The 27,475-nt window shown below is 38.9% G+C and overlaps 1 protein-coding gene across 2 annotated transcripts; it reads left to right on the forward strand.

The window, feature by feature from the left end:
- Positions 1-1,635: 1,635 nt before the first annotated feature.
- LOC138191967 (pikachurin) lies at positions 1,636-27,322 on the forward strand. Of its 2 annotated transcripts, XM_069139086.1 has the most exons (26): positions 1,636-1,942; positions 7,923-8,032; positions 9,297-9,383; positions 9,789-9,815; positions 9,974-10,091; positions 10,187-10,322; positions 13,336-13,502; positions 15,907-15,981; positions 17,624-17,736; positions 17,948-18,195; positions 18,792-18,973; positions 19,205-19,305; positions 19,393-19,493; positions 20,344-20,488; positions 20,753-20,942; positions 21,731-21,856; positions 22,313-22,556; positions 22,665-22,776; positions 23,814-23,930; positions 24,250-24,430; positions 25,046-25,069; positions 25,196-25,274; positions 25,574-25,717; positions 26,046-26,129; positions 26,285-26,388; positions 26,515-27,322. In XM_069139086.1, exons 1-26 carry the CDS (start codon positions 1,837-1,839, stop codon positions 26,664-26,666), a joined length of 3,273 nt encoding a protein of 1,090 aa, XP_068995187.1. In that variant the 5' UTR covers positions 1,636-1,836; the 3' UTR covers positions 26,667-27,322. The 2 variants fall into 2 exon arrangements, with proteins under 2 accessions (XP_068995187.1, XP_068995188.1); XM_069139087.1 differs by lacking the exon at positions 15,907-15,981.
- Positions 27,323-27,475: the final 153 nt, after the last annotated feature.

Below are 27,475 nucleotides of genomic sequence, written 5' to 3' on the forward strand. Positions count from 1 at the left end.
CAAGGGCTTGACTGTAACAGATGTTCATTTATCTGTAAAAGTCCACCAGTTGTTGGTTTACTTCGAATGAGCTGGTTGTTTAATCCTCCTCTTAACAATTTAGCAGAGCACACCTTTTTTCCTCTTTCCAGCAAACAAGTTTTAAAACACATATCGCAAACATATTATGCCCAATCACCATGACTCTGTACTGCTAATATCGTACGATATGTTCAGTGTGTGAATACTGAATGGGTGAATACTAACCCTGGAGATTTTTCTGTTCGCAAAATGTAGGTTGCTGCTCACTCCTTTTGAATTCACAATCGTAAAACAGCTATGGGCAGCTGTGGCTCACTATTCTCAGGATTGCCTTTCCACATGTTAAACTGTCGTTAGGCAAGACACTGAACCCTGGATGGCTTCCAATGTTCACTTCAGCACCTTGCATTTCATCTCACTGCCTTGTGATTGTGTGAATGGGTAAATTTAAGGTGTTTTGAATAGAAGCTGTATATAAATGCTGCCATTTGCCTTTAAAATACAGTGCCTTTGGATAACCTAATATTCAGCTCTGGTCATACGACAGGCAGAGTGAAAAGGAAAATGGCTTTGGGTTGGATTTTACCACTTTATGCCTAATATAATACATCCAATATCTGGACCCTTTTTTTTTAAAATTTTTTTATCCTGAACAGCGTCACGCTGGAGCCTGAAGGCTGGAACCCAGCTCACTTTGGGCGAAGGCAGGGTACACCCTGGACAGGTTGCCAGTCCATCACAGGGCCAACACATAGAGACAGACGGAAACAAAGACCGTTCACGCTCTCATTCACACCTTAAGGGTAATTTTTAGAATCACCAGTTAATCTGAGATACATGTTTTTGGATGGTGGGAGGAAGCCAGAGTCCTGGGAGAGGACCCACGCAGGCACAGTGAGAACATGCAAACAAGGCCTGTCAGATACAAGTTTATACTAATTTACTGGCCACAGCACTGCTCTGACACTGATTTGTGCAGGACATGAAATGGATAAAAGTGCATTTTTAATAAAGCTGTAACACCGGAGGCTGTGAGCAGCCTTTACCTTAACAGGCTCTTGCTCTTCAGTTTACAAACACTCACAGAGCACTCCTCTTGCTCGGATTTCCTGTCTTTGACGCCACAATAACGCACACATGATCAGTTGGTCACATATTAACGAATAGTTTGACAGACATTAATTAATGAACTCGTTGTTTATTGTTGTACGCACAGACACTCATACACACACAGAGAATTAATATGGAGTGTCTGTTGCTTGAGCGGCTCCCTTGCCTCTGCGTCAAGACATGCTCTCCATCTGTGTCCAGTGTGCGGATTAGACGCTTATTATCCTCTTAGCTCTAAATGGCCCCACGTTCCTGCATTTCGTTCTTCATCTCATCTGTTGTCTAAGACGCGGACCGGAGCGTGACACGAAAGCGATCTTCATGCGTAAGAATGGTCGTGCCCATCATTCAGATGTGCGAGTGATTGCGCGTTTCGCGTGAATCGTCGGGACAACCCTCTCTGTCGTCTGTCAAAGCGCCTGTCGGGGCACAGCGGCTGGCTGGTTGTCCGTCCTTTAATGTGTCGAACCCACTGATCTTTTACAGACTGTAATCTTATCAGTGCAAACCGTTGCTGCCCTTTCCTCTCGGGCACATCCTGTATGTCTTTGGATGGCGTTTGCGCCACAATTTGGATAAAAAAAACGGTTTTTACTTGAGAAAACTTTTATCAGCGACGGGATTTGTAACATTTACAGTTGCGTTCGTTTGGATGTGTGATAAAATGAACATTTGACGGTTTTAAACTTTCGACCAGAAGAAGACATGGAATCTACATGTAGAGAGAGGAGTCTTTTATACTTACTTTGCTTTGCGATTTGCACAGCCAGCGTTTGCTTTTGTGCAAGGAGGTCACATGTTCGGAGATCTGGTAAGTTCATCCGCTAAAACAAGGCAAGTTGTAGGTTAATGTTAATAACCATTATTGGGATACTAATTTTCAAACTTATATTAAAGCCAAGGGGATGAAGGCCATTTGTTTCATTATCATTAATGTTAAATGTTGTCACATTTTAGGTGTTACATAAAACAATACCTTGGCATTGTTTTATTGTGTTTAAGGCAAACTTTTTTTTTCCGGTAATGTAGTCAAAAAAACAACAACTTTGGTTCTTAGATGCTCACCATCAGGGCGACACACATCATCATATGATTATATTAAAGTGATAATTGTAGCTACATCAAAAGCATTTAACATTTAAAAACAGATCCTCTCTGCAGCACAAAAATAAGCATTTTAAACATAATCAGTGAGCTGTGGCTTTAATATGATCAGTTCAAATTCAGATTTTAGGTTGAACTTTAGTGAGAGGAAGGACACAGGTACAGTCTAGATTATTTGGACATTTACACAATTTGTGCTTCAGCTCTTTTAGTTTTCTAATAAAATTATGGAAACTGCATTAAAGTGCAGCATTTCATCTTAATTTGAGTATCTTTATGTCATTACTGAAAGAATTAGCACTTTCAACACACAGTGCATGTATTGCAAGGGTTTAGAAGTAACTGGACACTTGGCTACTAAATATTTGTATGCAGCTGTGGGTTGTTCAGTGGTTTTTTTCCTGCATAAAAGAGCTCACATGTAACTCAGAGTTGATGGCTAGTTGAGGGTTCATATTTTGATTGAGGTGGACTTGTCTGTGGAGGGTAGAGGTGACAATGCAAGTGAAGAAGATAATTATGAGGCTTAACAAAGAAAAAAAAAATCTTCAATAGAGATATTAAAGGTAATTGGATTGACCTCAGATACTCACCACAAGATGAAAACTCCTGGTGAGCCTCAAAAACAGAAAAGGCTAGGCTGCAGTTTTCAAAGAAACTGCTAGAGATCTGGAACGAAGTTATATGGAACGATAAAACTAAAATCAACTGATACAAAAATGATGGAAAACAGGAATGTGTGGAGTAAAAAATGAACAACCCATGAGCCAAATCATACTTAAAAACAGTTGTTACTCTGTTACGACAAGGGAACGTATGGCTTCATCATTCAGCAGAACACAGACCCTAAATATACGACCAGAGCTACCAAAGAGCTTTACAGGGTGAAGCGGTGAATGTCCTTGACTGCACAAGTCAGTCACCCGATCTTAAGACTGACCATGCATGCTACTTGCTGGATCAGGCTAAAGGCAGAGAGACCCCACAGGTGGCTGCATCACTGCAGAGGCGTCTAATGTCTGTGGGTCAAAGACTCACACTCAAGGCACTCATTTCCCACAGAACATTTCAAATAGGATGAATTTGTTTGACTTCATTTGTACCAGTTCAGTTACTTTTGAATCCCTGGATGTAAACCTACTCAAAGTAAAGCTGAGACTTCGTAGTATATATTATCTAATTTCAAATTGAATGTGTTGAAGCACAGAGAATGAAGAAAGAAAAATGTTTATACAGTTACTTGGTAACTGTAATTTCTTTCGCAAGCCATGGTTTCTAGATATAGCCTACTATATATAGTATGTTTACAGTGTATACTTCTTATGTAATACATAGACAATGTACACATGTATCTTTTATACATGTTAGAGAATATGCAAATCTTTATCTAAGATAGAAAGGTACATGTTTAGCTTTAGACAAACCGTACAACCGTCACCAACTTGCCGATGTGCTGCGTTAGGCAGAAATCCCTGAATGTTGATTTCATCCTCCCCACTGCCTTCTCTCTCTCTCCCTGTCTCTATCTTTCTTTGCCATCCTGTCCCGGTTTCTTCTCTTTTCCTACTCTTTCTCTCTTTCCATCACTTCTGTTCTCCCTCGCTGTCACTGTCTCTGTCTGTTGTATTTTGCTCTCCCTCACTCTTTTGGACCCACAGGCCATTTTGGGTTGACTTTTACATCTGTCTGTCAGCACAGTAAACTCACCACAGTTCAGACCGCCATGCAGGGGACGGCGGCAGTTCTGTCTTCAGGACTGCCAGTGACATTTGTACTCGCTTTTGGTTTCGAGGTCTTTCAGGCTTCATTCTGAGGGAGGGGAGAATGTCAACAGTACTGAGTGTCCACATGCATCACATCAGTCTTAAAAAAACAAAGCTGGTGGTTTTTGGGAAGGGTTAAAATTGAATGACATCCTTCCTCAAGGTGGTCTTTCTTTTTCAGGGTTTTGACAGTTTCATCTCCTGTCAGAGTAAGCTATTGAATCCTTGATAGAACAATTCAGAAACTTTATTTTTTACTCTTATTGTATGAACTTGTTTTGAAAACATGCATTTTATTGATTTTTCCATCATCTCACACTCAGTACATGCAACTTTGGTGAAAGACTGTAATAAATGAGAAACTTCTTTTTAATTTTTTGAAGATGGTATTTTACATTTATCCCTTTCAACTTCATGCATCTATCCCTAAGCCATGCTGAAGCGCAGCAGTGCTCTCTTCAGCTCTTAGTAGACACAAAACTGAAGAAAGCACCATTTCTACATAACTGAATCTGAAAGTGGGGATATTTAATCCGAGTGATAAAACAGGTGCTTTTTTCTGAACAAAGTTGTAGCAGAATATATGAATGGATAAATGTTGATCAAAAGAGAGCAAAAGCAAATCATTAGAGCATCTTTTTGTGTTTTTGGCCAGAGTAGGATTAAAGTGTCAAAAGTATAGAAATCTGTGAGCCCAAACCTGTCTAAAAGAAGACTTTATATTTGTATGTTTGACACTGACAAAGAGAAACACATTTGACAGGGATGTGTGGGACAGTCTGGACTATCCTTTAACCATATTAACTAATTGCAGATTTAATCCTTGCACAGAAATGACAATAATATGTTTGAGGTAATTTAGAAAGATACAGTGGTTTGTCCATCGGTTAACACTGTCAAATTGATTTTTCAACTGCAAAGTGACCTGCTTTGTATAGCTCTCGGTCATAACTCTTAAAAAAGAAAAGAAAAAAATATATATAAGAAGAGGAAAACATCAGCCAATAAGTCACTGGATTTTTTTTTTAAATCTGAAAAAATTCAATTGCCAAATTTGGCCCATAAAATGCAGTTAATTACTTGAGTTATTATTTGGACAATACTTCAACCACTAATTGTAAAGGAGAGGAGACCAGATGTGGGCTTCTGTAATGTCACAGACAGGTGGGCACTTTTGCAAGTTTGCTTGTGTGTTTGGTGCATTTAGAAAAGGCCTGTGTGTGAGACTCAAAGAGATGCTGCAGCTTGCTGCTTTACTCTTTGGCAAGCAAGATTAAAAATCTGCAGTTTGGGGAAGTTTTGGCCTTCAGTAGCCTGATGGCCTCATTAAGATGTGATCTCTATTGTACACTAATGCAACTTATCTATAATTATTTTTTTTAATTTTTAATTTATTTAACAAGGTAAATCCCTAAAAGAAGTTAGCAACCTCCTTCACAAAGGAGATCTGGTCTAAACGGTAGTATTAGGACAATACGCCGGGCACCCATCCAAGTTTGACAGGATGAGAGACCAGAGAGATCTTGTATCACCTGTCTCACTTATGTATGAAGTTGTTAATGTCCCAAGTGGAATTACAAGCCCTCATATTCCTGTTTCACAAGTGTCACCCACAATAACAGATGATGCGGCTATTGATTGGTCACAAGCTTGGGGTGGTTAGTTTCACTAGATTCACTCTCTGGGTCTGTGTGTGACAGAGGTGAGTGTTTTTGCAGTGAACAAGGCACTTTGAGTCGCCGGGGATGCAGCCAGAGATGTAGATGTATAGGCTACAGGTCACGGAGTACATCTAGATTGCATCTTACCAAGTGTTTTTTCATCACAATATTTAAACATCCAGCTTGCAGACTATTCATACGTTTCCCCTTTATTTCAAACTTTAATGATCATTTCTCAAAAGTGTCCAAACATCCAGCAAGGTGTGAACGAACAGGCTTTTACACCATTGTTGCTCAAAAGATGCAGTTTTTTTTCAAGAACAGCTTCTCTGGTTACGACCAGTGTACCTGAGCAGGCATCTGCAGGAACCGGATCAACAAAGAATCGAGTCTTAAATAATCCAGAAGTTGCAGGGGGTTTATACTGAGATTTTGAGGACACATTAAGATGCTACAGTATATGTTGATGAACATACAGATGGTGATTTAAGGAGATAACCTCTCTATCTGGTCTAATTCTTTGAATTAAACTCACCCATGCATCAGCCGGGCCACACCTCTGGGGAGATATGTATGATCAGGGAATTCAGCTGACATACTGCATTATCCACTCGGATGAAAGAGCAGGGAAAAGGGTACGAGAAAGGAGAAGCGATGAAGACGGGGGAATTGAGGAGGACGAGGAGAGCTTGTCTTCAGAAGGAGAAGAGGGGTAGTCAAGAGAAATAAAGAGGAGAGAGAAATTGGAAAAGAGCAGGGCTGCAGCTACATGAAATTTCACTTTACTGAGCTCTGCTTTGCTTTATTTACTTTTATTTGATCCACATGTCCATTTTTACCAGCACTCTGCCCTTGTTTAAGTCATACAGACAAAATAGTAGCTAATATTTGGCCTTTGAAATCCGAAGTCCCAAGATTTTCACATTCGCAATCTTTATAATATTTACAAACATTGACCTGAACCTTCACTCTTAAATTATATGTAAATACATTTATAGAATTAATTTAAAATACATTTTATTCATCTACTTTATGATTTGATCCAGTTTTTTTGTAGCATTTTGGTCACAATCATTCACTATGCATAAATATTATCACAAAGTGTATGACTATGAGGCTCTGAGGGTCCTTGTCTGCTTATATTTCTCCACTAAAGCCTGATGACGCATATACAGCAGGTCATCAGAAGCACTGATGATCTACAACTCTGTAGCTATTTCTCTTTCTTGCTCACATAAGACCCTCTTGAAGTATGTTCAGGCCACGGCTGGATGCGGGAAGCACACTTATTATCTGTTGAAGTGTCACAGAAGCACCGATGAAAATAATGACATCTGTAGTCAGATTTGATATTGTTATTGTTAGCCAACACTTCAAATTACAGGTTGTGTCATCTCAAGTGGTCCCTCCACCCTTCATAAACCATCAGGTGAAATCGTCTTTTCATACTATATAGTTGCCTGTTGGGGAAGACGCAAACCTGATTTGGTTCAAATGGATTTATATCATTTTATAGTAGATAAGGAATTGTTTGTGCCTCATGAGAGTGCCACTTTTTCTGAAAAATAAAAACAACACAAAAATGTTTGAAGGTAAATCTCTCAGGTATACAGTTGTGTGTTCAAAAGTTTGCTGTTTCTGTATTTTATTTTAGCATTATTAATATACTTCATTAAACCTGCATGAACACATTTTTTTGTGTGCTTTGGGGCACATCACCTGTAAACACAGCACATTATCAATGATGCCAAACAGCTAACACGCTAACGGTTGATTATGTCGTACTCCTCCAGCAGACACAGAGCAGCAATGGTGTTCATTTAAAGTTTTGTTTCTGGCCAAATGGTCAACGTGAGTCCAATATTTTAGTTCAGTTTTGGTCTCCACCAGCTCCTGATTGAAATGTCTACCTGTTAAATGTACTCTGCTCACCACCTAATATCTGGCGCTAGGAAGGTGGTAGGTTTAATACTAGATCTTTTGTTAATGTAAATTACACATTGATTAGAAGAGCTCAACATTTTGTTCAGTTGAATTTTTAAGGTATTGGTTAATTTGATGATAACAGGAATATCAAATTCTTTAGCAATGATAGCCTCAAATGGACCCCAAAATGTTTCTGGTTCTGTGTCATCTAAAGCCAATTAATAAGATAAACAGTTTATAACAGCTGTCTAATCAAAGTCATATACTCTTACATTTATTGTTGTATGTCTTCTGTTTTCCCTCACTGATTCTTTGTCTTTGTGTTTGTGTAAACCAGATCGTCTGAGTCCTCCATTAGACATCCAGCTGGAGACAATCAACTGCACTGCCTTTAGTGTTCGATGGAAGATGCCCCGGAGACATGTTAGCACCATCACAGGATACAAGGTAGGCAGATTTAACATAAAGTAATGATACATGAGCAGCAACACTGTTTCTGTAGGCCTATTTCAATACAAACGCTATTTGTAATGAACATGAAAAAGTTTAAACTGTTATCAACATCTGACCCTCGACATCCCATTGATAGCAGTGACAAAAGCTATAACGCAGATCATTTCAGAGAAACACAGTGACTGAACAGGAACAGGATCCATCTTATAGGATTTAGCATACTGCTCATATTTGAGTCATAAGCCAAAGGTTGGCTGCTCAGGGTATTTCATTGAAAATTGCAATCCAGTAGTCCTTCGTTGGAGGGCAGCTTTTTCATGATGAAATATTTCTTGCTGTGCATCACATCTGAGGCAACACCTGCCATGTGGACCAGAAAAACAGTCCAAAAGTAAAGGAAAAATAAAGCATTTAGCTTTACAAACTAAAACATGCCTTCACATGTTTCTTTTAGGAACTCTTTTTGTAAATGCACCGAAAGGTTTTGAAACTGGCAAACATAAAAAAAAAAAAATCCACTTCCCAAATATGTCACAAATGTTCTCTTATTTCTCTGAACGGATGCCCATTTCCTTCTGCAAGCCTGACATGAGTGGCCCTCGCCTTCTTTTTTTTCTGTGTCTAAAGTGCTTGTCAAGCTCACTGTCCAGCAACACAGCCTTGAGGGCTCAATTGATATTTTGAAATTCCTGGCGTTTGGATGTAACCCCTTCACCGCCAAATGTATTCCTTTTCAAAGGCATTGTAGCCTAAAGAAAGATGTGGTCAGAAATCTTAATTTAGTGTTGCTTCACTCTTTGCAAACCAAAACAATAAAGTGGTATTTGCTTTTCTTGGTATTGTGGCATAATGAAGAAAACATTTGTTACCATATGCAATGGTAGCAATTTTGCATTGTTGTGGCATAAAGTGGTCTGGTTGCAGAATGTCTTTTGTTATTCTGATATAGATTTCACATTATTTTCTTCCTTCCTTGCTTCCTTCCTTTCTAGTGTTTGTTTTCAGTCAACCATTGACAAATTGTGGATCAGAATGACTGTGTGCTTTGCTTTTGACCATATGTCTGCACTAAGAGGATTAGTCTGCTACCTAGCTTCCCCACAACTCACTGTGTGATCATTTGGCCAATTGTTTTGGAAGTTCATAAATAGTCCTGTTTGGTGGTAATACTTTCTCATGAGTCATGCCTACATTGTCACTGCTATGTCTTAATAATGGAAAAGAAAACATTGTACACAAGTGTGTGTATGTCGTTCAGGTCTTCTACACGGGTATGAAGAATGGACGTACAGTGGGTACGGCATCCTTGATGGAGGTGCCTCTCAGTTTGGACATGTTGACCACAGTGAGTATTTTAGCTGTGATAAGTGTTTCATGTTTTTTACTTGTAGATGGTGAAGTATGTGCTTCGAAAAAAATGTTTAACTCCTGACTTTTGAATCAGACAATGTCTTTGCAATGCTACCTCATCAATAGTAAAAGTGGTACAATATCCAAAGGGGAAAAATGCTTGTAAGACATAGCATTTCAATAATAGGCTTGCAGTATTACATTTTTGGTTATTGTCAACAAAACCAACAATGAGTTAATCTGACTAACAAGAACTGTCCGTGGAGCAAAAGCTCATCATGTATAATTCCTCTGTGCAATCGATTGCCATTTTTTCAGAATTATTTAATTTGAACACGCTATTAAAGTTAGGACTTTGTACTCAGAACTTATGCAAATCTCTTTTCTTATTTCCTCAAAGGGACAATTTGATGGACAAGCAAGCTTTGTAAGTAACATCTACTCCATCCAGTTCTTTTGCACTTTTTCTTACTATCTTTTGTCTTGTATGTCCGTCTCTGCCTCTAACAATCCTTGCCTTGCTTTTTTTTTTTTTTTTTTTTTAACCTTTTCCAATACCTACCCTTTTCTGCATGCACCTTCCAGGATGTGAACATTACTAATCTAAAGGTGAACACTAAGTACAGAGTCACAGTTGGAGCATATGGCTGGGCAGGGGAAGGCAGACCCAGCATGCCCAGAGACATTAGCACTGCTTCACATGGTATGTGAGTAGAAGGAATCCATTTCACAGCCGATGCCACTTTTTCTATATTGTTAAGATCTCCCACTGAATTCAATCTCATTCTCTGCCATTAGAAATGTGCATGCCGCCTACACCCCCAACTCAGCCTGTTGTCATGGCGGTATCTGACACAGAGCTGGCGTTGTCGTGGCAGCAAGGAGAGAGCGAAGGAAGCGCACCTGTTCTTCACTTCCTGGTGGCTTACATCAGGTCAGTCATAACTGATTGATAAGCTGCAAAAAAGCAATTAATAAAGCTTTTTTTAATTTAAGCCTTCATTTTGAGACCTCATCAGTACTGTGTTGCTATTTTTACACAAACACGGATTCGCACGGACATGTGCACACTAAAAAAAAAGCACACAAGTCACCCACATACAAACATCAATAAACCAGCTCATAGGCGCTTATTAGCCTGGAGTGGTCATGTCATGCAGGGAAAGAACCGGCCTAAGTGAAAAGCCTTGTTCCACCTGTGGCTGAGCAAGAAAAATGAAAAGGTTGACTGTTTTTTTATCGGCTTTCTGTTCGTTTTTCTTCTTAATTGACGAAGAAGACAGTTCAGAGTGCTTTTCCTGAAAACACTGCTCCCACAACTTCTACAACCACACAGAAAGCTTGATGGGTCCAAATGTTTGTGTTGATAAAGCTCAAATTCTGTTGGCGATTTCAAGGTTAGAGATACCAAACATGTCAAATTTACCAGGAAGTTTTGGAGAAATGCTGCACAACACATTTGAATATCATACAATGTCCAATGTTGCAACAATGGGAGTAATGGTATACCTTGCAATAGTAGTTTTGAAAAATATTATCTATTTGCCTTTTTGCTGAGCGTTAGATTAGAAAATCAATACCATTGCCATGTCTGTAGGCTCAATATGAAGCTTCAGCCAACAGGTTATTAGCTCAGTTTATCACAAAGATTGGAAAAAGAAGAGCAGCGCTATCCTGCAAAACAACAGTTCTTAGCCTTTTTAGGAATCCACTTTTTAGGATAAAAACATTGTGTTACCTATTTTGCATCTTAGTAAAGGCAAAGCTTAGGAGTGCATAATGTCATAATCAGTCAAATAAATATTACATCCGAGAATGTAAAAATTAACCCAATAGAATAAAATGTACATTGTTTTACTCACTCAGTGAGATGGTTGAGTCTGCATGGAGGTCATGAGTTGTTCCAATTGAACACAGAATCAGAAGAACGAGGGGAAAACTATCTTCAACACTAAGACAGGCACTGTATTTATTTTTCAGGTACAATAAAAAAAAGCAGACTCACAGACATCGTTTGATGCAAATGGGAGACTTTATCCAATGCCATGTTACTCAGTCCTGAGTATTCACCTTGTGCTGATGCGTAAATTCATCCCGAGGCTTTCTCTGCTTATTTGCTCTGCTTCAGATGCTTTTATTCCGTACCAACTTATTTTAGCAGTCTTCCAGCTGTAGTAACTCCCTGCAAAACCATAGCTTGTTGCTTGCTCTTGTTGCACACGTTTATTAGTGATCTTAACATGTTTTGAGCCAGGTTATGTATTTCCACTGCTTTGAGTCTTTTTGCTATGCTATGCTGAGCTCGGCTAATCGGCTTCCAGCCCTTGCTGCAATATTGTGGAACATTTCCCTCTTTACTGTACGGACATATATTGAATTTCAACAAACATCATTGTCATTGTCATTGTCATTGTCATTATATGTTTAAGATGAAACTTTTCAACTATAAAAGCTAGGGAACACTATAAATCAAGAAAATAAGCATTTTGAGCTATGAAAACATGATAGCTAATACATTTTTGGCAAAAACGTGACACTGCTTTATAGCTTTAACCTTCTTGCTGTACTCGGGTCTTTCGTTGCATCAAAATGACTGTGAAAACGGGTCAGGAAAGACCCGAGCACAGCAGGAAGGTTAAATACAAACAAAACATTAATAAAGCAGCATACTAAAAGAAAACCAGATTTAAACAGTTCTCTCGAAATTTTCATTGGTCCACATTAATAGTAAGTTGATAATTGCGTATTTCAGCCTATGCAGTCAGACCCTGTGCACCTACTCATGGTCAAATATCTATACCAGAGAATACAGAGCTCTCTTTTACAGTGGATCTCAAGAGCTTTGTGCTGATCTGTTCAGTGTAACCACGTGTTTTGACAGAAGGATCAGATGGGACATGCGAAAGAGCGAAAGAATGAATTTCCTTCTCTGTCTAGTCGTGTCCAGCCTCACACACACATAAACTCTCTGCACACACACACCGCCATGTCTAGACAAGTCCTCCATCTACAATGTCTTGGAAGTTGAGATCAGAAATAACTCGTCTGGAGTTCGCCTGACATAAATAAAAAAAAAAGAAAATCAGATGGAATTTAAAAGAGTTGTTAAAAAGAAAAATAGTAAAAGAAAATGAGTAGTAAAGATATAGGAAACAAGCCTGAAAAACAGTTTGTTGCCCATCATGATGCAGAGTTAACACCCTGTGACTGAGCGGAGAGCGAGACAAAGAGCGGGACACAGAGGCAGAGAAACTGTCACTTACTGTGAGAGAGTAGACATGAATCATTGTTCTGTTTTTCTGTGCGAGGGCATTTTCCACACAAAAGGGCCATTTCAGACAGAAGCCTTTCCCTTCTTACATCAAAAGAGGTCTTACTGAAGAGACACATTGAGTGTTGGTGAAGATGATTCTATTCAACAGATAGTTGTAGCTCAAGGCTCTCAAGGATTCAGAACATAAATATGTCAGCTGCAGATGGAAGCTGGAGATGATAGGCAAAAAAAGAAAGTTCATAAGTTCATACTTTTCTTTCTTTGCTTTTTTCGAGACAAAACTGTGACTAGATTATACACACCATATTTAAATACCTAAAGGGCCTCATAAATACTACTGTATAAAAAAAATACATCAATTGCCGCTTAAAAAAAAAAAAAAAAAAGTGTCTTTACATTATTTGGAGCTAAACCATTTCTATACTATACTCTTTGCAGTCACTTATTACAGCAGCAGGAACATAATCAATTTAGAAATATCCTCATAATAACATATAATCATCCGTAAGAATTACTTCTTTTTTGTTTAATCATTTCTAAAAGAACTTAAAGATAATTTGCCTTTTGTGAAATGTCACATATTGATGAGAGAATATTAAAAAACAAAACTTTTCAGCACAATTTAATCATGTTTAATAGTTTATGCTTTATGTTCTTTTCTTTTCCTTCTCAGGCCAGAAATGGACACGGAGTGGACGTACATTCGGGAGCCCATTGAGACTAACTCCATGGTTTTGAAAGGGTTGATACCGGAAACGGAGTATCAGTTTGTCGTCAGGGCCGTCAGTGTGCATGGAGTTAGCCCACCGAGCAGCATCAACAACCCTGTGCGCACTCTTGGTAAGGCCAAATGCTCTGAGCCAATGTGCTGTGATGTGGCAGCCAGGAAAGCTTACTCTGATTTTGACCACATTTCAAAACATACTGTTTCAGTTCAGTTTCAACATTACACCCACACAAAACTAAACAGACCATGTATATCTTTTGCATCATCAAAGTTATTCTCACAATGAAATGTTTACTGTGTTCCACCACACTGTATAAACTGCAGCGTTACTGTGGAGACGGTCACATTTTTCTGCAGCAGTGATAACTTCTATGACCATTCAAACTTCATTCGGTACTGCTTAATATGCTAAATCTACTCTATTAACACATTTTGCTACCAACCAGATCCAAGTCTACCGGTCTAAACGAAGCTGTTAATGTTAATTTGGAGATGATATGTAAGTTTGAAAAATAAATTTACCAGAAATCTTTAATATACTTTTTACAAATTTCTTAAAATGTTGCAATATTTTCTGTTTTATTGGAGCTCTGTAGAGCTCTTAGAACGTCCTCAAATTATCACATCAAGATTTGTTTGTCTACCAAGTGAAATGCATAAACTTTTACTGGGAATGTTTTGACACAGAAACACAGAGAGCAGTTTGTCTTTCAGCATGCTTGAATGTAGGACAACACCTGGCAGTGTGTCACCGGAACCTTGGATGATGCAGATGTGGAGCAACAGAGTCGTTTACATTATTATTTTTGATGTAGCCGGCTACTGGTGGTGCGTAGGGGGTGGGGGGGATGGTCAAGACTGATTGATATTAAAACACACACACACACACACACACACGCACGCACGCACGCACGCACGCACGCACGCACGCACGCACGCACGCACGCACACACACACACACACACACACACACACACACACACACACACACACACACACACACACAACACAAACATTCACACAAGTGTGTGCCAGATGCACACGTACAACAACACGTACGAACAATAATGTCTAATGGAAGGAGGACTGTGACATTCATTTACAGATTGGTGGGCAGTGTTATTTGTTAGTGTTACACTTGTGTGTGAGTGCAAATGGATGCTTTTGCATATCAGGGTTTCGAAGGATGCCTGTATGTGATTATTGAAATTCAACAGTCATGTAAACACAATCACATTATCCAGAATTATGAGGCCACACTGCTTCACTCGCTATGTTTGCTATCAGTGTAATGATTAAATGATTGAATTAGGAGCCCTAACTCCTGTAAGACTGCTCAGAGGCAGAGAGACGGCCCGGGAAAGACAGACAGGGAGATAGATTATGTTAGAAAGACATTGTAAAGAGTAATGTCAATGAAAGTTACATGAAACAAGATGAGCCTGTTAGAAAGACTAAGGGAGACAGACTGACAGAAACGTCGAGATAGAGAAGCGTGGTTTCTCAGCAGGGGATAAAAGCGGGTTACGTTCGAGTCTCATCAGACAGGATTAAGGACAGGATGCCAGACCCCTTCTCTGCCCATCCACACTCCTAATGGATGCAACCACATGCACACAATGCACCGCTGCTTGAGAGAACAGCGGGGGCTGGGCTTGACTGACTGACATACTTCTCTTCTTGCTCTTTCTGTGACAGCTCGTGTGTGTGTGTGTGTGTGTGTGCGTGTGTGTGCGTGCGTGCGCGTGCGTGTGTGTGTGTGTGTGTGTGTGTGTGTGTGTGTGTGTGTGTGTGTGTGTGTGGTTAGAAATAGGGTTGTATCGACTCAGGGGGATTGTTACACAACAGCAGATTAGTTTGCTGAGGGTTTTTTGGGCATCCCCCCTCTCTGTGTAGGCCAGCACTTTGTATTCAGGATTTAATGTTATTAGACTGTGCTAATTATCAGTTTAAATCTTAGGATCCATTCAAGCTTAAAAGTCAAGTTTTTATTGTATATTTAATACATGAAATTCTTATAGTTTGTGTAGTATCACAGCAGCACACATGGAATATTTCTTATCCCTCAACTTCAAGCATGGCGCATTTATACTATTAAGATTGATTGGGAGGCAGAAGAGCAAGAAGACAAGGGGGAGGGGAGAAAGGGGGGGATGTTACATAAGCTAAGATTAAGCTTTCTCAGATGGACGGGAGGGAAAATGTTACGTTGAACATGCTTGTTGCATGTTTGGTTTTGTACTATAGTGTGTGGAAGGGAAATATTGAAAACTGGACAAATATTGAAACTGTGTGATATACAGTTTTGATGGGGTTTGGCTGTTGTTGTATTTTTGAATGCCTGCTTAAATAGTTGAAATATCTGATTACTTCTTTAATCAGACCAGTTGTTACAGTAAAAAAAACAAAGTACTCCGTACCAACTGACTAATTAACAGGGCTGGAAAAACATCATTTGTAGCAATAGGCTTCATATTTTGGTATTCACCCTGTGGCTTTGTCTTTGTGCCCCATGAGCTCCCTACGGCGCTGTTCTGTATCGAGGGGACACTTTTCAGTATGTGGTGCAGCAGCCTCGGTACAGGCTAACAGGTAGACTAACCAGCCTAACAGCAGCTGCATTACTAATTGTCAATTTATAATCATCATCATCGTCATCATTATCATCATAGTCGGTAAAATATGATCACACTTTCCACTCCCTGATCATTTGTGATAAACACTCATCAACACACAACAACTTGTTGTGCCCTCACCTTCTATTATGGTTTAATGGCACGAGTGGAGAATTACCACCACCATAGTACGTTAGGTTTTTTGATTGTTGGTACTTGTCATTGTCAGTAATTGATTTGGTCTATTCGAGAAATAGTTTAGTATTTAAGTTATTATGTATGTCATATATGCCTTGTGCAATTGAAGGCACACAGAAATGTATTTTGTATTTAACCTACACATTCCATTATTTAATGCCGATCTATGGATCCTCTTATTCATAAGGTATATGTGTATTGTTAAACTTAATCAGGCGCATAATAGTGTCATAAAATGAAAAGAAAGAGACAATTAAATCATTAATTATAGCTATTTTATATGAGAATTGCTTGTCAATTAAACTGTCATGATTTTGACCGCCCTTGTCACCACTACCTTGCTGTATCTGAAATGTCATTGCCATACATGGTGGTGATACTGCAAATATGACATGGAAGAAAAGTGCTAACTTGATGGTCATTTGTGTTAATGTATAAAATGTTTATGTTATTGTTCTTCCTTTCTGTTTTTTTTCACCTTGTTTGTTACCATGTGTCATTCCTTCCTCCCACTAGAGGTCGCCAATGTCTCTGTACGCCCAGTCTCCTGCCTGGCCCTCCCACCTCACCTGCTCCCAGTTCCCCAATCAGTCCACCTGATCCCTCTCAGCTGATTGACCCTATAAATACCCCTCGTTTGCAGCTGCTCAGATTATGTTGTCTCTTGTTTGCTGTGCCAAAGTCTTGTGGAATTTAGTTTCTCTATCTGGTTATGTATGTGTTTTTGATTTTTCCGGTTTTGGTATCTACCCCAGCTTGTTCTGAGGTTTTTGTTGGCTTGTTTGAATTATTTATAACTATGCACCAGCTCACTGTGAGTAAAGGTTTCCTTTGTACTTCCTGCCTCTGGTGTTGTGCATTTTGGTCATCTCCCTTGTGAAACTTTGACAGTCGAATGCATTTAAACCTTGAAAAAACAGTGTTTGATTTTATGACCACCAACCTGCCGTATGTCCACTTTCAAAATATCTAAAGCAAAAATAAAAATAATATTGAACTCAAATATTAAATTTATCTGAATGCATCCAGTTGAAACACGTAACCATGCCTGATTACTTATCACAGTAGCCGTCATGGTATAGTCCATGAAACTTAAGTCACAGGAACTTTCATGCAATACATCAAATATTTAACAAAGTTGAACCTGTATATTTGCAGTGTCACTCCCATATCATGTCTCATAACATCTGTGGCATTGTCTTGTTTGATAAACTAGACAATTCAGAGTGGGCTTTTATTGTGACCCATATCATCTTGCTTTCTAACAATGTGATTCTCTCACCTACATTCAGTGCATTTAACTCATGACTTGTATTTTTTAATTCAAAAAAACATTTTTCCAGTATTTTGTTTTTATCATCATGGCCTTGAACAGCATGTAATGATGGTCATGTAATATTTGTCACTGACATTTGTAACAGGTGCATCAGATGTTGGCAGTGGAGATTATGGGCGTTACGTCACAGATTCCAGGATTAAAGATGACGATGGATTCGACGTTGATGACTCTGATTATGATATCTTTATTGAAGAGGTAGGTTTTTACATGCCAGAGTTTAATACTAATTAAAACTTTAAGTTTATTTATTTATCTTGAATAACATAAAAGAAACACATAAAGTTTATATGAGCCGCTGAACATTTTGGCTAAAACAACTGATCACAAATGAGTCAAACTACGACACAATTTTATGTTTCAAATATTTAATCTTTTTCTGTCATTTCTTTACTCGTCTGTTCCCTAGTTGAAGCCGTTCCCAGGCATCAGTCAGGACAACAGGAAGTCCCAACTCCGTTCACGCTCTGGTCCTCCCTCTGGTCGAAATGTTGTTTACCGTATGAACACCATCGCTCCTCCCAACTTTATTGCCCCACCAGTGTCTACCACTACCTCATTCATCTTCCCAGACCTCACAGATCTGGTTTTCTCAGTCACATCAGAGCCCAGTAGCACTGTTGACACCACAACTCCTGCCCCAACTAGCACTACCAGGTAAGCAGCATCTTCAAAAGATAGTTTTTAATATAATTGTTTAACTTCATGACTGTTTTAAAGCCTAAATCTGTTTAAATTGATAAGATGTTGGTGCTCTTTATCAGCAACTGGAGGACGAAATAGCCTCTCTTTTAAAAGAGAGGCCATTTTAGTGTTGCATTGATTGTTATTGCTCTTCCTCTTGCTCTTTGATTGCGAACTTGTCGTCTACGTAGGGCTTTTTGCTTGTTACTAAAATTCTGCACCTTGCTTTTTTGATGCTCTTCAACTTAATTATTAGATAAAGATGGTAGCTACAACATTGAAATGTCACATCAATTTAAGCTGTCAGTCTGGTTGTGATGCACGGCATGTTATTACCTGGAGCAAATAGAGTGGCTTGACTACTGTTGTATTGCATTTTTGTGAACCTTTTGTTTTTTGTTTGTTTGCCTAAAAAAAGAACAAAAATTTGTTCCAAGGATATGGGACAATTTCAGATCAAATGCCACATTTAAATAAACTCAGAGTCTGAAAGTGAAATTGTTGCCAAGACTCACAACTCTGCAGAGATTTTTCTGAATTATCTTTCTTTTGCTTTTGATTCACCGCAGCATCCCTACCACCACTACCACCCCAACCATGTCCTCCTGGAAGGGTGAGGTACCCCGTGTCTACGACCTGACCTGCGACGATACTGTGTGTCCGCCTGATAGCTTCTGTCTCAGTGATTATGACAGTGGAGGTTCACGCTGTCACTGTAACCTTGGACGAACAGGGGATACTTGCACTGAGGGTGAGAAGCCTTGTTGAATTTCTGCCCTACTTTGTTGATTTTTATGCAAGTGAGGTTAAAACTCTTGCTTTACAGTCAAATGGTCCATTTCATTTAGTGTGAACAACCATCATTTCTGTTATACTAACATAGTTCTTTGTTGAAGTTGGAAGTATATGACGCTTCTGACTTCCAACCCACACCCGCTGCTATGATAAATGTATGATATCTTTATCCTTTATTCTTCTTTAGTGGTATCAGTGAACTTTCCCAGGTTCTACGGTTACTCTCACATGACCTTTGAACCCTTGAAAAACTCTTATCAGACCTTTCAGATCACGTTGGAGTTCAAGGTAAATCGTTGTGTTGTTTTTACACCTTAGTTTCTCTCATCCCGTCTGTGATGAAAATGGATTTGAAATAGTTTCTCTCTGGTGCAGTCAGACTCTGAGGAGGGCTTGCTGCTCTACTGTGGAGAGAACGAACATGGCCGTGGAGACTTTACCTCTTTGGCTTTGGTTAGAGGCAAGCTTCACTACAGGTGAGGAAGACTGTGAATCAAACTTCACATGTCCAGTGTGTTTCACTTGTCCGTTTAGATTTGGCATAGAAATTAAAAGCAACCAAAATATATACTACACTTAAAGCACAATGTTAGCTGTCACATACTTGTGGTCAAATAGGGGTTATTAAAAGATAAAAGATTTTAAAGGGCTCTCCTCGCAATTATTCAGAGGTATCCAGAGAAACATAAAAAAAAGTATGAACATAAAACTAACAGTTGATAATAACACTTGAATACTATTTTAAAGGGCTTCGACGCTTCTTTATGGGATTTAACGACTATAAAAACATGAAGCCTTGAATATACATTTTGTATTTCAACCAGACCCACACATGTAAAGGAATAGATGAGCATTTTGGGAAATGACCTATTTGCTTTTCTGTTGAGTTACATGAGCAGAATGTTACCTCTCTCATTTCTGTACATTATATGAAGCTATCGCAGAAGAGGGTTATCTTATCTAGCACAATCAGCTAGCCTCACTCTACAATAAGGTACCAATCCACCTAGCAGTGTCTATAAAGCTGACCAACACTTTGTATGTCATTAATTTAAACTAAATGTGACACGTGAATACAACTGTTTATTGCAGGGAGTTCAACAAGATATCGATTAGTCGGCGTTAGGGATGCTGGCAGGCAGATTTTGTTACATGAACCTCGTTATATGTTCCCATGTTTATTCAAAGTCAAGCTGCCGGCTGTAGTCTCACACTTACCATCTAAGTGTCAGAAATGTTTTTAAAAGGTGTAATGTCCATGGTAGGGGAGAATCTGCAACATTGTTTTCATGACAGTGGATACCTGTTGGATTTTTGTCTCTACAGGTTTAACTGTGGTACGGGAGCTGCTCAGATAGTTAGTGAGAGTCGTATTGTTCTCGGTCAGTGGCACACAGTAACTGTCTTCAGAGACGGCATGAGTGGCTGGCTCCGTATGGACAATGACAACCCCATATCTGGACGCTCACAGGTAACAATACCCCATAGAAGATAAAGGGATTTGTCTACATATTACTATTGCACAGCATTTTATTTTCTCAAAATACAGCTTCGGGGCCTACTGATGAGCCCCACCTCTCATGTATATATGTCCATGTTTATAACAAAGGTTGTCCCATCTATTACTCACAATATTGACTTTGCAGGGATCAGACTGTCTTCCAAGTAGTAAAAAGTGTGTTTTCAGCTACTGAAGATGACGCATATTTTGTTCATTTCAATATTACTCTTTCAGGGTCAGTACACTAAGATCACTTTCCGCTCGCCGCTGTATGTGGGCGGAGCCCCGAGTGCTTATTGGCTGGTCAGGGCGACAGGGGCAAATCAAGGCTTTGTTGGCTGCATTCAGAGTCTGACCATCAACAACAAGGCTACTGACATCAGACCCTGGCCTCAGGGCAGAGCTCTGAGTGGAGCTGACATTGGTGAGAAAGCACACAGTATGTGTGCGAGTTTGTGTAATGAATGTTATTTTTCTTTGGTGGCTGCCAGTGCAATATGATTATTATCCATGCTACCCATAATGCACTAGTTCTCCAAACAGGTTTTGCTGGTCAGCTGAGTAGCTGTCTTCTTTACACAGCCTGATACTTTTGTAATTTCCCTTTATTAAAAAAATTTGAGCAGACCATGACATATAATGACCACATTCATCCACTGGTTAAACCATCTGAATCGCAGTGATGAAATTACAGAAAGAAGGTTGCTTTTTTGATAACTGGGTCTTGGCTACTATGTCATTGAAGCAGATGCAAAAAATGTTGGTAAAGTTTTAGGCTCACGGAGGATTTTGCAAAACATGATTTTATGAAGGTTAAATACTTGTTGTATGTAAACAAGTTCGCTTCGAAAGCACAGAAAATATTAAAAGCTTTTTTGTTATGTAATGTGCTCTATCTGATGTTGCACTTCTCAAAATCTCCAACCTTGGAAAAAAAATAGATTGTGCACTCTTTATTTTGTGATAGGTTAATTATGACTGTCTCTCAGTTCCAGTGTATCTTTTAAAATATTCCCTTTTTTTTACTTTTTACACATGTTTATTCCAGCTAAAATTCCTGTTCCCACATTGCTTTTCTGTTTATATACACCCGGTAATTGTCAGAAGTTATATGGAAACAACACAACCACTGAAACTGTATTTGTTTCATAAATATGTACACATATTTTCAGTTATCCATGTAGATAAGCTGAGTCTGTCCTAATATACCAGGTGAGTGCAGCGACAGTGTGTGCGACATGGTCAGCTGTGCCAATGGTGGAGTCTGCTTCGCAAACCGTGCTGATGGCTACATCTGTCTGTGCCCACTTGGCTTCAGGGGAGCACTCTGTGAAGAGAGTGAGTCAACTCTGTTTTCCTCCTCATCACACCTGCACAAAGAACACACATGCACACGTCTTGTTTTAAACATTTGTGAAAGTAGAAATTAAAATCCCTTTGTGGTTTCTTCTTACTCACTGGCTATCATGTATTGTTGCAGAGGCCATTTACAGTAATTACTCAACAGTTAAGAGCACTATGAAGAAAATTGGTTAAGATGACGATGATTATTTCTTATACGGAGGCTGAAGGATTGATTGCATGTCAGAGCAGCTTGCAACAATATAACCCAGCACTTTCTTTTCTCCCTCCCCATGTTCTTTCTCCTCATTTTCCTCATTAACTTCCTGTTTTTCCTCCTCTTCCCTTTTAACCATCTTAATGCTTACACCTCTTCTTTCCCAACGGCCCAAAACCTTTTTTTTCTTTCCCTTCCTGTTCTTATTTTCTCATGTCATCTTTCCAATTCTTCAGGTTTCTCACTGTCCTCACCACTCTTCAATGAGACCGTGTTCTCATACGCTGTCATCCCGTGGCCTCAGTCCTCTCAGAGCTACTTGTCTTTTATGGAATTTGAGGTGACATTTCAGCCGTCGATGCCGGATGGGTTGCTGCTTTACAGTGATGACGCAGGGAGCGGAGACTTCCTTGCTATAAACCTGGTTGACAGATATGTAGAGTTCAGATTTGACTGCGGCTCTGGAGGAGCTGTCATAAGGTGCCAGATAGATACAATCATTTTATATTCTGTTTCTTTCATTTGGTTATGCTTTGATATTTTCTAACTAGATGTTCCGCACTAAATGTGGGATGATCTGTGATGCAGGAGTGAGGAGCAGATCAGTCTGGACTCGTGGCATGAGCTACGAGTGTCTCGCACAGCAAAGAGTGGTATCCTACAGGTGGATAGCCAGAGGCCAATGGAAGGAATTGCTGAGGTATACTTTAAATCTACAGTATGTTTTGCCAAAAACTGTATTAGGTCTGTTAATGTTTAACAACACATGCATAACAATCTCAGCAACAAAGCTGTCGCACATACTGTGTTTGGCTCTGAGAGCTGTGTAAGTAACATCAGCACTTTCACTTGCAGTAGAAGAAAAGCAAAATGGCTGTCCTGTTAGTCACCTTCTGAATGAATATCCATCACTTACTCATGTTTTAGGCTTTCAAAAATAGCAGTCCCTCTTAGATTTTCCCTGTGCTCATCTGTTGAAAGTAAAAGAAAAAAATAATGGCATCTCTGATATGTTTAGTAATTTTTTCATCAGTTTGTTTTGCCAAGAAGGAAACTCGATGCTAAATTTGTCCCATTTAACAACACAGCGAACCTACCGCACAAAACAGTGTTTTTACATGCAGTCCCAATGTTAAATATGGGCAAAATGTCTTTTGTTTGTGATTTGCTATTCCTTCATCTTCCTTCAACTTCAATGGGTGTAGCTGATTGAAGCCCAAAGTGCACGAGTGGAAACTATCCCTGCAAACTTGCGACGTCCGAGAGACGTCAGTTCAGCGTCCTCTGAGTAGCCAGAATGAAAGTTTTTACAACAAATTTTTTAATGCAATTTTAAAATTCACTATAGAATGTATTTTAGACTCTTGCTATTGATGTCCCTACAAATTTTAACGTTCACCATGGAGGTCACTTGGACGTCAATGTTGAATGTCCCCAGACGTCCAGACAGGGTCCTGCTCTGATGTTCAGATATTAAGCCCGTATTGGACATCCCAGATGTACAAAACTGGGTCTGGATGGACCGAAGTTAAACAGATATGATCTGAATAGTTCCCTGACTTTGCTGGGATAGCTGATCAAGCATTAATTCTTCAGCAAGACATATTTTGTAAGCATAGCAAATACCAGAGTTATATAAATTTTCTTCAATACTTTAATTTTTATGACATAATATTTATATATGAACGGTTGGACATAACCTAATTAATCTTTTTCACTGTCATATTTACTTTTCAGGGAGCTTTCACTCAGATCAACTGCAGCTCACCTCTTTATATTGGTGGATTGCCAGAATTTGATAAAACCAAGACGACGGCAGGTGTGATAAAACCCTTCACTGGAATTATTCAGAAGGTGAATGCTTTTACACAATCACCAACACCAGTATTAAAAAAGTAAATCTAGAGTATGCGTTTTCTGATGCTTTTTGAAAACAATTTTCTTACATTATTTTACAAAGACTATTGCTCATTACTTTAAATTCAAATCCATCCCACTGGCGGTACAGTAAGTGGATGGCAATACTTTATTCGGTTGCACAAATAAACAAACATATCACTTGTTTAAGTTCTACAATCTCAAAATTGATCATTGTGATGTCTGTTAAAATTTTGTACACCTTTTTACCTGTTTCTGCTCCTCTTCTTTGTCTCTGTTCTTTTCACTTCCACAGCTGATACTCAATGACCTCACAATCCCAATAACAACTGGCTCTGCTGGTGGAGTCAATGTAGCAAATTCAGCACACCCATGTGTGCAGAGTCCCTGTGCCAATGGAGGGACCTGCAGGCCAAAGTGGGATGGATATGAATGTGACTGCCCCCTTGGGTATGACGGGAGGCACTGCCATAAAGGTCACTTGCGTTAAGAAAAGTTTACCACTTCCTTCTTTGAGTCATATTTTTGTATATTCTTCAGTCAGTTAACAGTCATGGTTTATATTGGTGAAACTTCACTGATTGATTTGCTCTAACATTTACCAGCACATCCAAAAGGTTCATGGGACCCTGCAGAGAATTTCACAGTTTGTTGTTTTGAGATTAAAACATTAGATGGTACATCACTGAAGGTGGAGTTTGGTTTACATAATGTTTATAGAAAGAGGGGGAAAATCATTTTGAGACTCATTTGAGGCTGCTTTGGAGGACTAACAATGAATATACATCTGTTTTTGGTATGTCTGTCTTTTGTGGGGTAAAACAAACAAAAAAATCCTTCATTGAACAATCAATGGTTCATGCATCTAGCGAAGAAGAGCCTATGTTACAATTTAAATAAATTAATGATAGTAATGTGATTTGTTTGTGCCTAATTGTTCATATGTCTTAAAACCTTTTGCATGATATTTCCTCTTGTCTGGGATTGAAAGGGTTTTTCTCATGTAATGTATTTTTAAAATAATGTAATGGATGACTTGTTCCCTCAAATCTGTCTTTGCCTTTTCTGTTTTTAATGCTTTCATTGAATAGAGTGTGGGAATTATTGTTTGAACAGTAAGTTATCTTCTGTGAATTTGAAAATAACTTAATTTAGTCTTCTCTCTTAGCTGTAGAGATAAGATACATGCTGATGCTGCCACCTTGTGATGAAATAAATAAAAAAAATGTTTCTCTGCCCAGCTGTGACAGAAGCCATAGAAATTCCACAGTTCATCGGCCGAAGTTACCTGACCTATGACAACAGAGATATCCTTAAAAGGTTGGTAATGAAACGTATGTAAATTATAGTATACACTTGATGTGTTAAATTATTCTCCCTCCTTTAACATCTTTAAACTATTCAGCCTCCATTGTCTGAATATTAATGTTAAAATTACATTAAATGGACTTGCTGTATGTGCAAAAAATAAGTACACACACACACTATATACCTTTTGTTTGCTGAAAATAACAAAGGCTGAAAATAACAAACTGTGTTTGATATTGTTGCAACAGTGATATGTATTTTAATCTTCTTGCATTACTTGTTCAGTAATTACATTTCCCAATTTTGTGCAGGGTGTCTGGGTCCAGGACAAACCTCTTCATGCGTTTTAAGAGCACAGCCAAGGATGGCTTGCTGCTTTGGCGAGGGGACAGTCCAATGAGACCCAACAGTGACTTCCTTTCAATGGGTCTCCAGGATGGTGCTCTGATCCTCAGGTATTTCTCTGTGAAATAGAAGGGATGTGACAAAAAGTTATGCATGCTTATCAAATCATTTTTAGCAAAAATATATCTAAAGAAACTTTTCAAGTCAAAGTCCAAGTTCTGCATGGCACTTGGTTTCCCATCTGTCTCCTTTGATGAAAAAGAAGCGAGGACTAAAAGTGCAGATTGAAGCAAAAGAAGAAAGTTTAGTGCAAGAGTGCAAATGACATGATAAAGTGCGCCAGTAAACCCATGAAAGGCTGAGAAGAGTTGAGCACCCAGTATAGAGGTATGTGTTGGTTGTAACTAATTGTCTGTATGCATTTCCATATCGTTAAAGTTATAACCTGGGCAGTGGTGTGGCCAACGTTATAGTCAACGGGACCTTTAGCGATGGAAAATGGCACAGAGTAAAGGCTGTCAGGTAAGCCTGAAAAAGTTATTTTATTAACTGGACTTATTTTTGCACACATTGCACCTTAAAATGACTTCTTTTTGTTTTCTTTGACACAAAATATTTTTTTGTACTGTTTTTCAACTTTACTTATTGGTTTACCATTGTACATTTTTTTTCTTCAGGGATGGCCAGTCAGGAAAGTTGACAGTTGATGACTATGGAGCAAAGACAGGCAGGTCACCTGGCAAGATGAGACAACTCAATATAAATGGACCATTATATATTGGTATGTTGGGCTCACAACTCATAATCTCATAAAGATATGAACTGTAGATCAAGCAATAATTTTTTACCTCGGCAGTACCATATTCTAACCTCTTATGTCTGCTTTCTCTCTGTTCTTCACCTGAAGGTGGCATGAAAGAGATAGCTCTTCACACAAACAGACAGTACATTGGAGGCTTGCTAGGCTGTGTGTCCCACTTCACAGTCTCCACTGACTATCACTTAGCACTGGTGGAGGATGCTGCTGACGGCAAGAACATCAATACCTGTTCCAACTAGAGAATGGAGGTCCATTTTCCGCTCTGTGTCCCACTGGACCATTTGAGTTGAAATCTTGAAACTGACTTGCCAGCACCATTCAGTAAAAACTGAGTTTTTTTTTTTTCTTTTTAAGTGTGTACAAAATTCAGACCTGACATGGTTTAACTCAAACTGGGAAAAGACCAGTAATGCTGTCAGTTTGAGTTTCAAGAATTGTTTTTAGTTCTTTCTGTATGAAGAGTGTTCAAACTAACTCTGACCTGCCAAGTTGTAAGGTTTGTTTTAATATTAATGTGATGAATTTCTCTGGAGTTACCAGTTTTGACCCCTGGCTATGGCAAAAAAAATGACCAGAGGATATTACAAAGCACAAGTACTATGTGCAAGGAGAAAGAAAGCTTAACATTATGGGTAACAAGGGTCTTTGAAAAACCTTTTTGAAGGACTTTTTTTCATGGGATGATTCCAATTGTATTTTCTATATTAAATCCTTCTTTGATTGCTGGAAGAACCAAGTGATCCAAAGGATCAAGAGTCATCATAAACCTGACCTAGAGCAGCTAGCAGTGATAAACTTCTTTTTAGAGGATTTTGTTTTTTGATCCTACAGGATTTCTGTTGTTTTTGTTGTTGTGGCATTTGTATTCTCGTTCTTGATGTAATATCAGTCTGTAGACAGATACTATTTTATAAAGTCTGATTGATGTCAGTTCTTTTTTTAAGGTTTCTAGTTTCAGAGAGTAAATATGTCAGCCACATAAAATCTGTTTGTTTTTACCTTCTTTTAGTTTGTGCTCTTTTATCCTGAACTCTCAGATGTTAGTCAC

This window comes from Embiotoca jacksoni, unplaced genomic scaffold, assembly GCF_022577435.1.
Source record: "Embiotoca jacksoni isolate LCO1_2020_lvr unplaced genomic scaffold, fEmbJac1.0.p SCAF_8, whole genome shotgun sequence".
Classification (NCBI taxonomy): Eukaryota; Metazoa; Chordata; class Actinopteri; family Embiotocidae; genus Embiotoca; species Embiotoca jacksoni.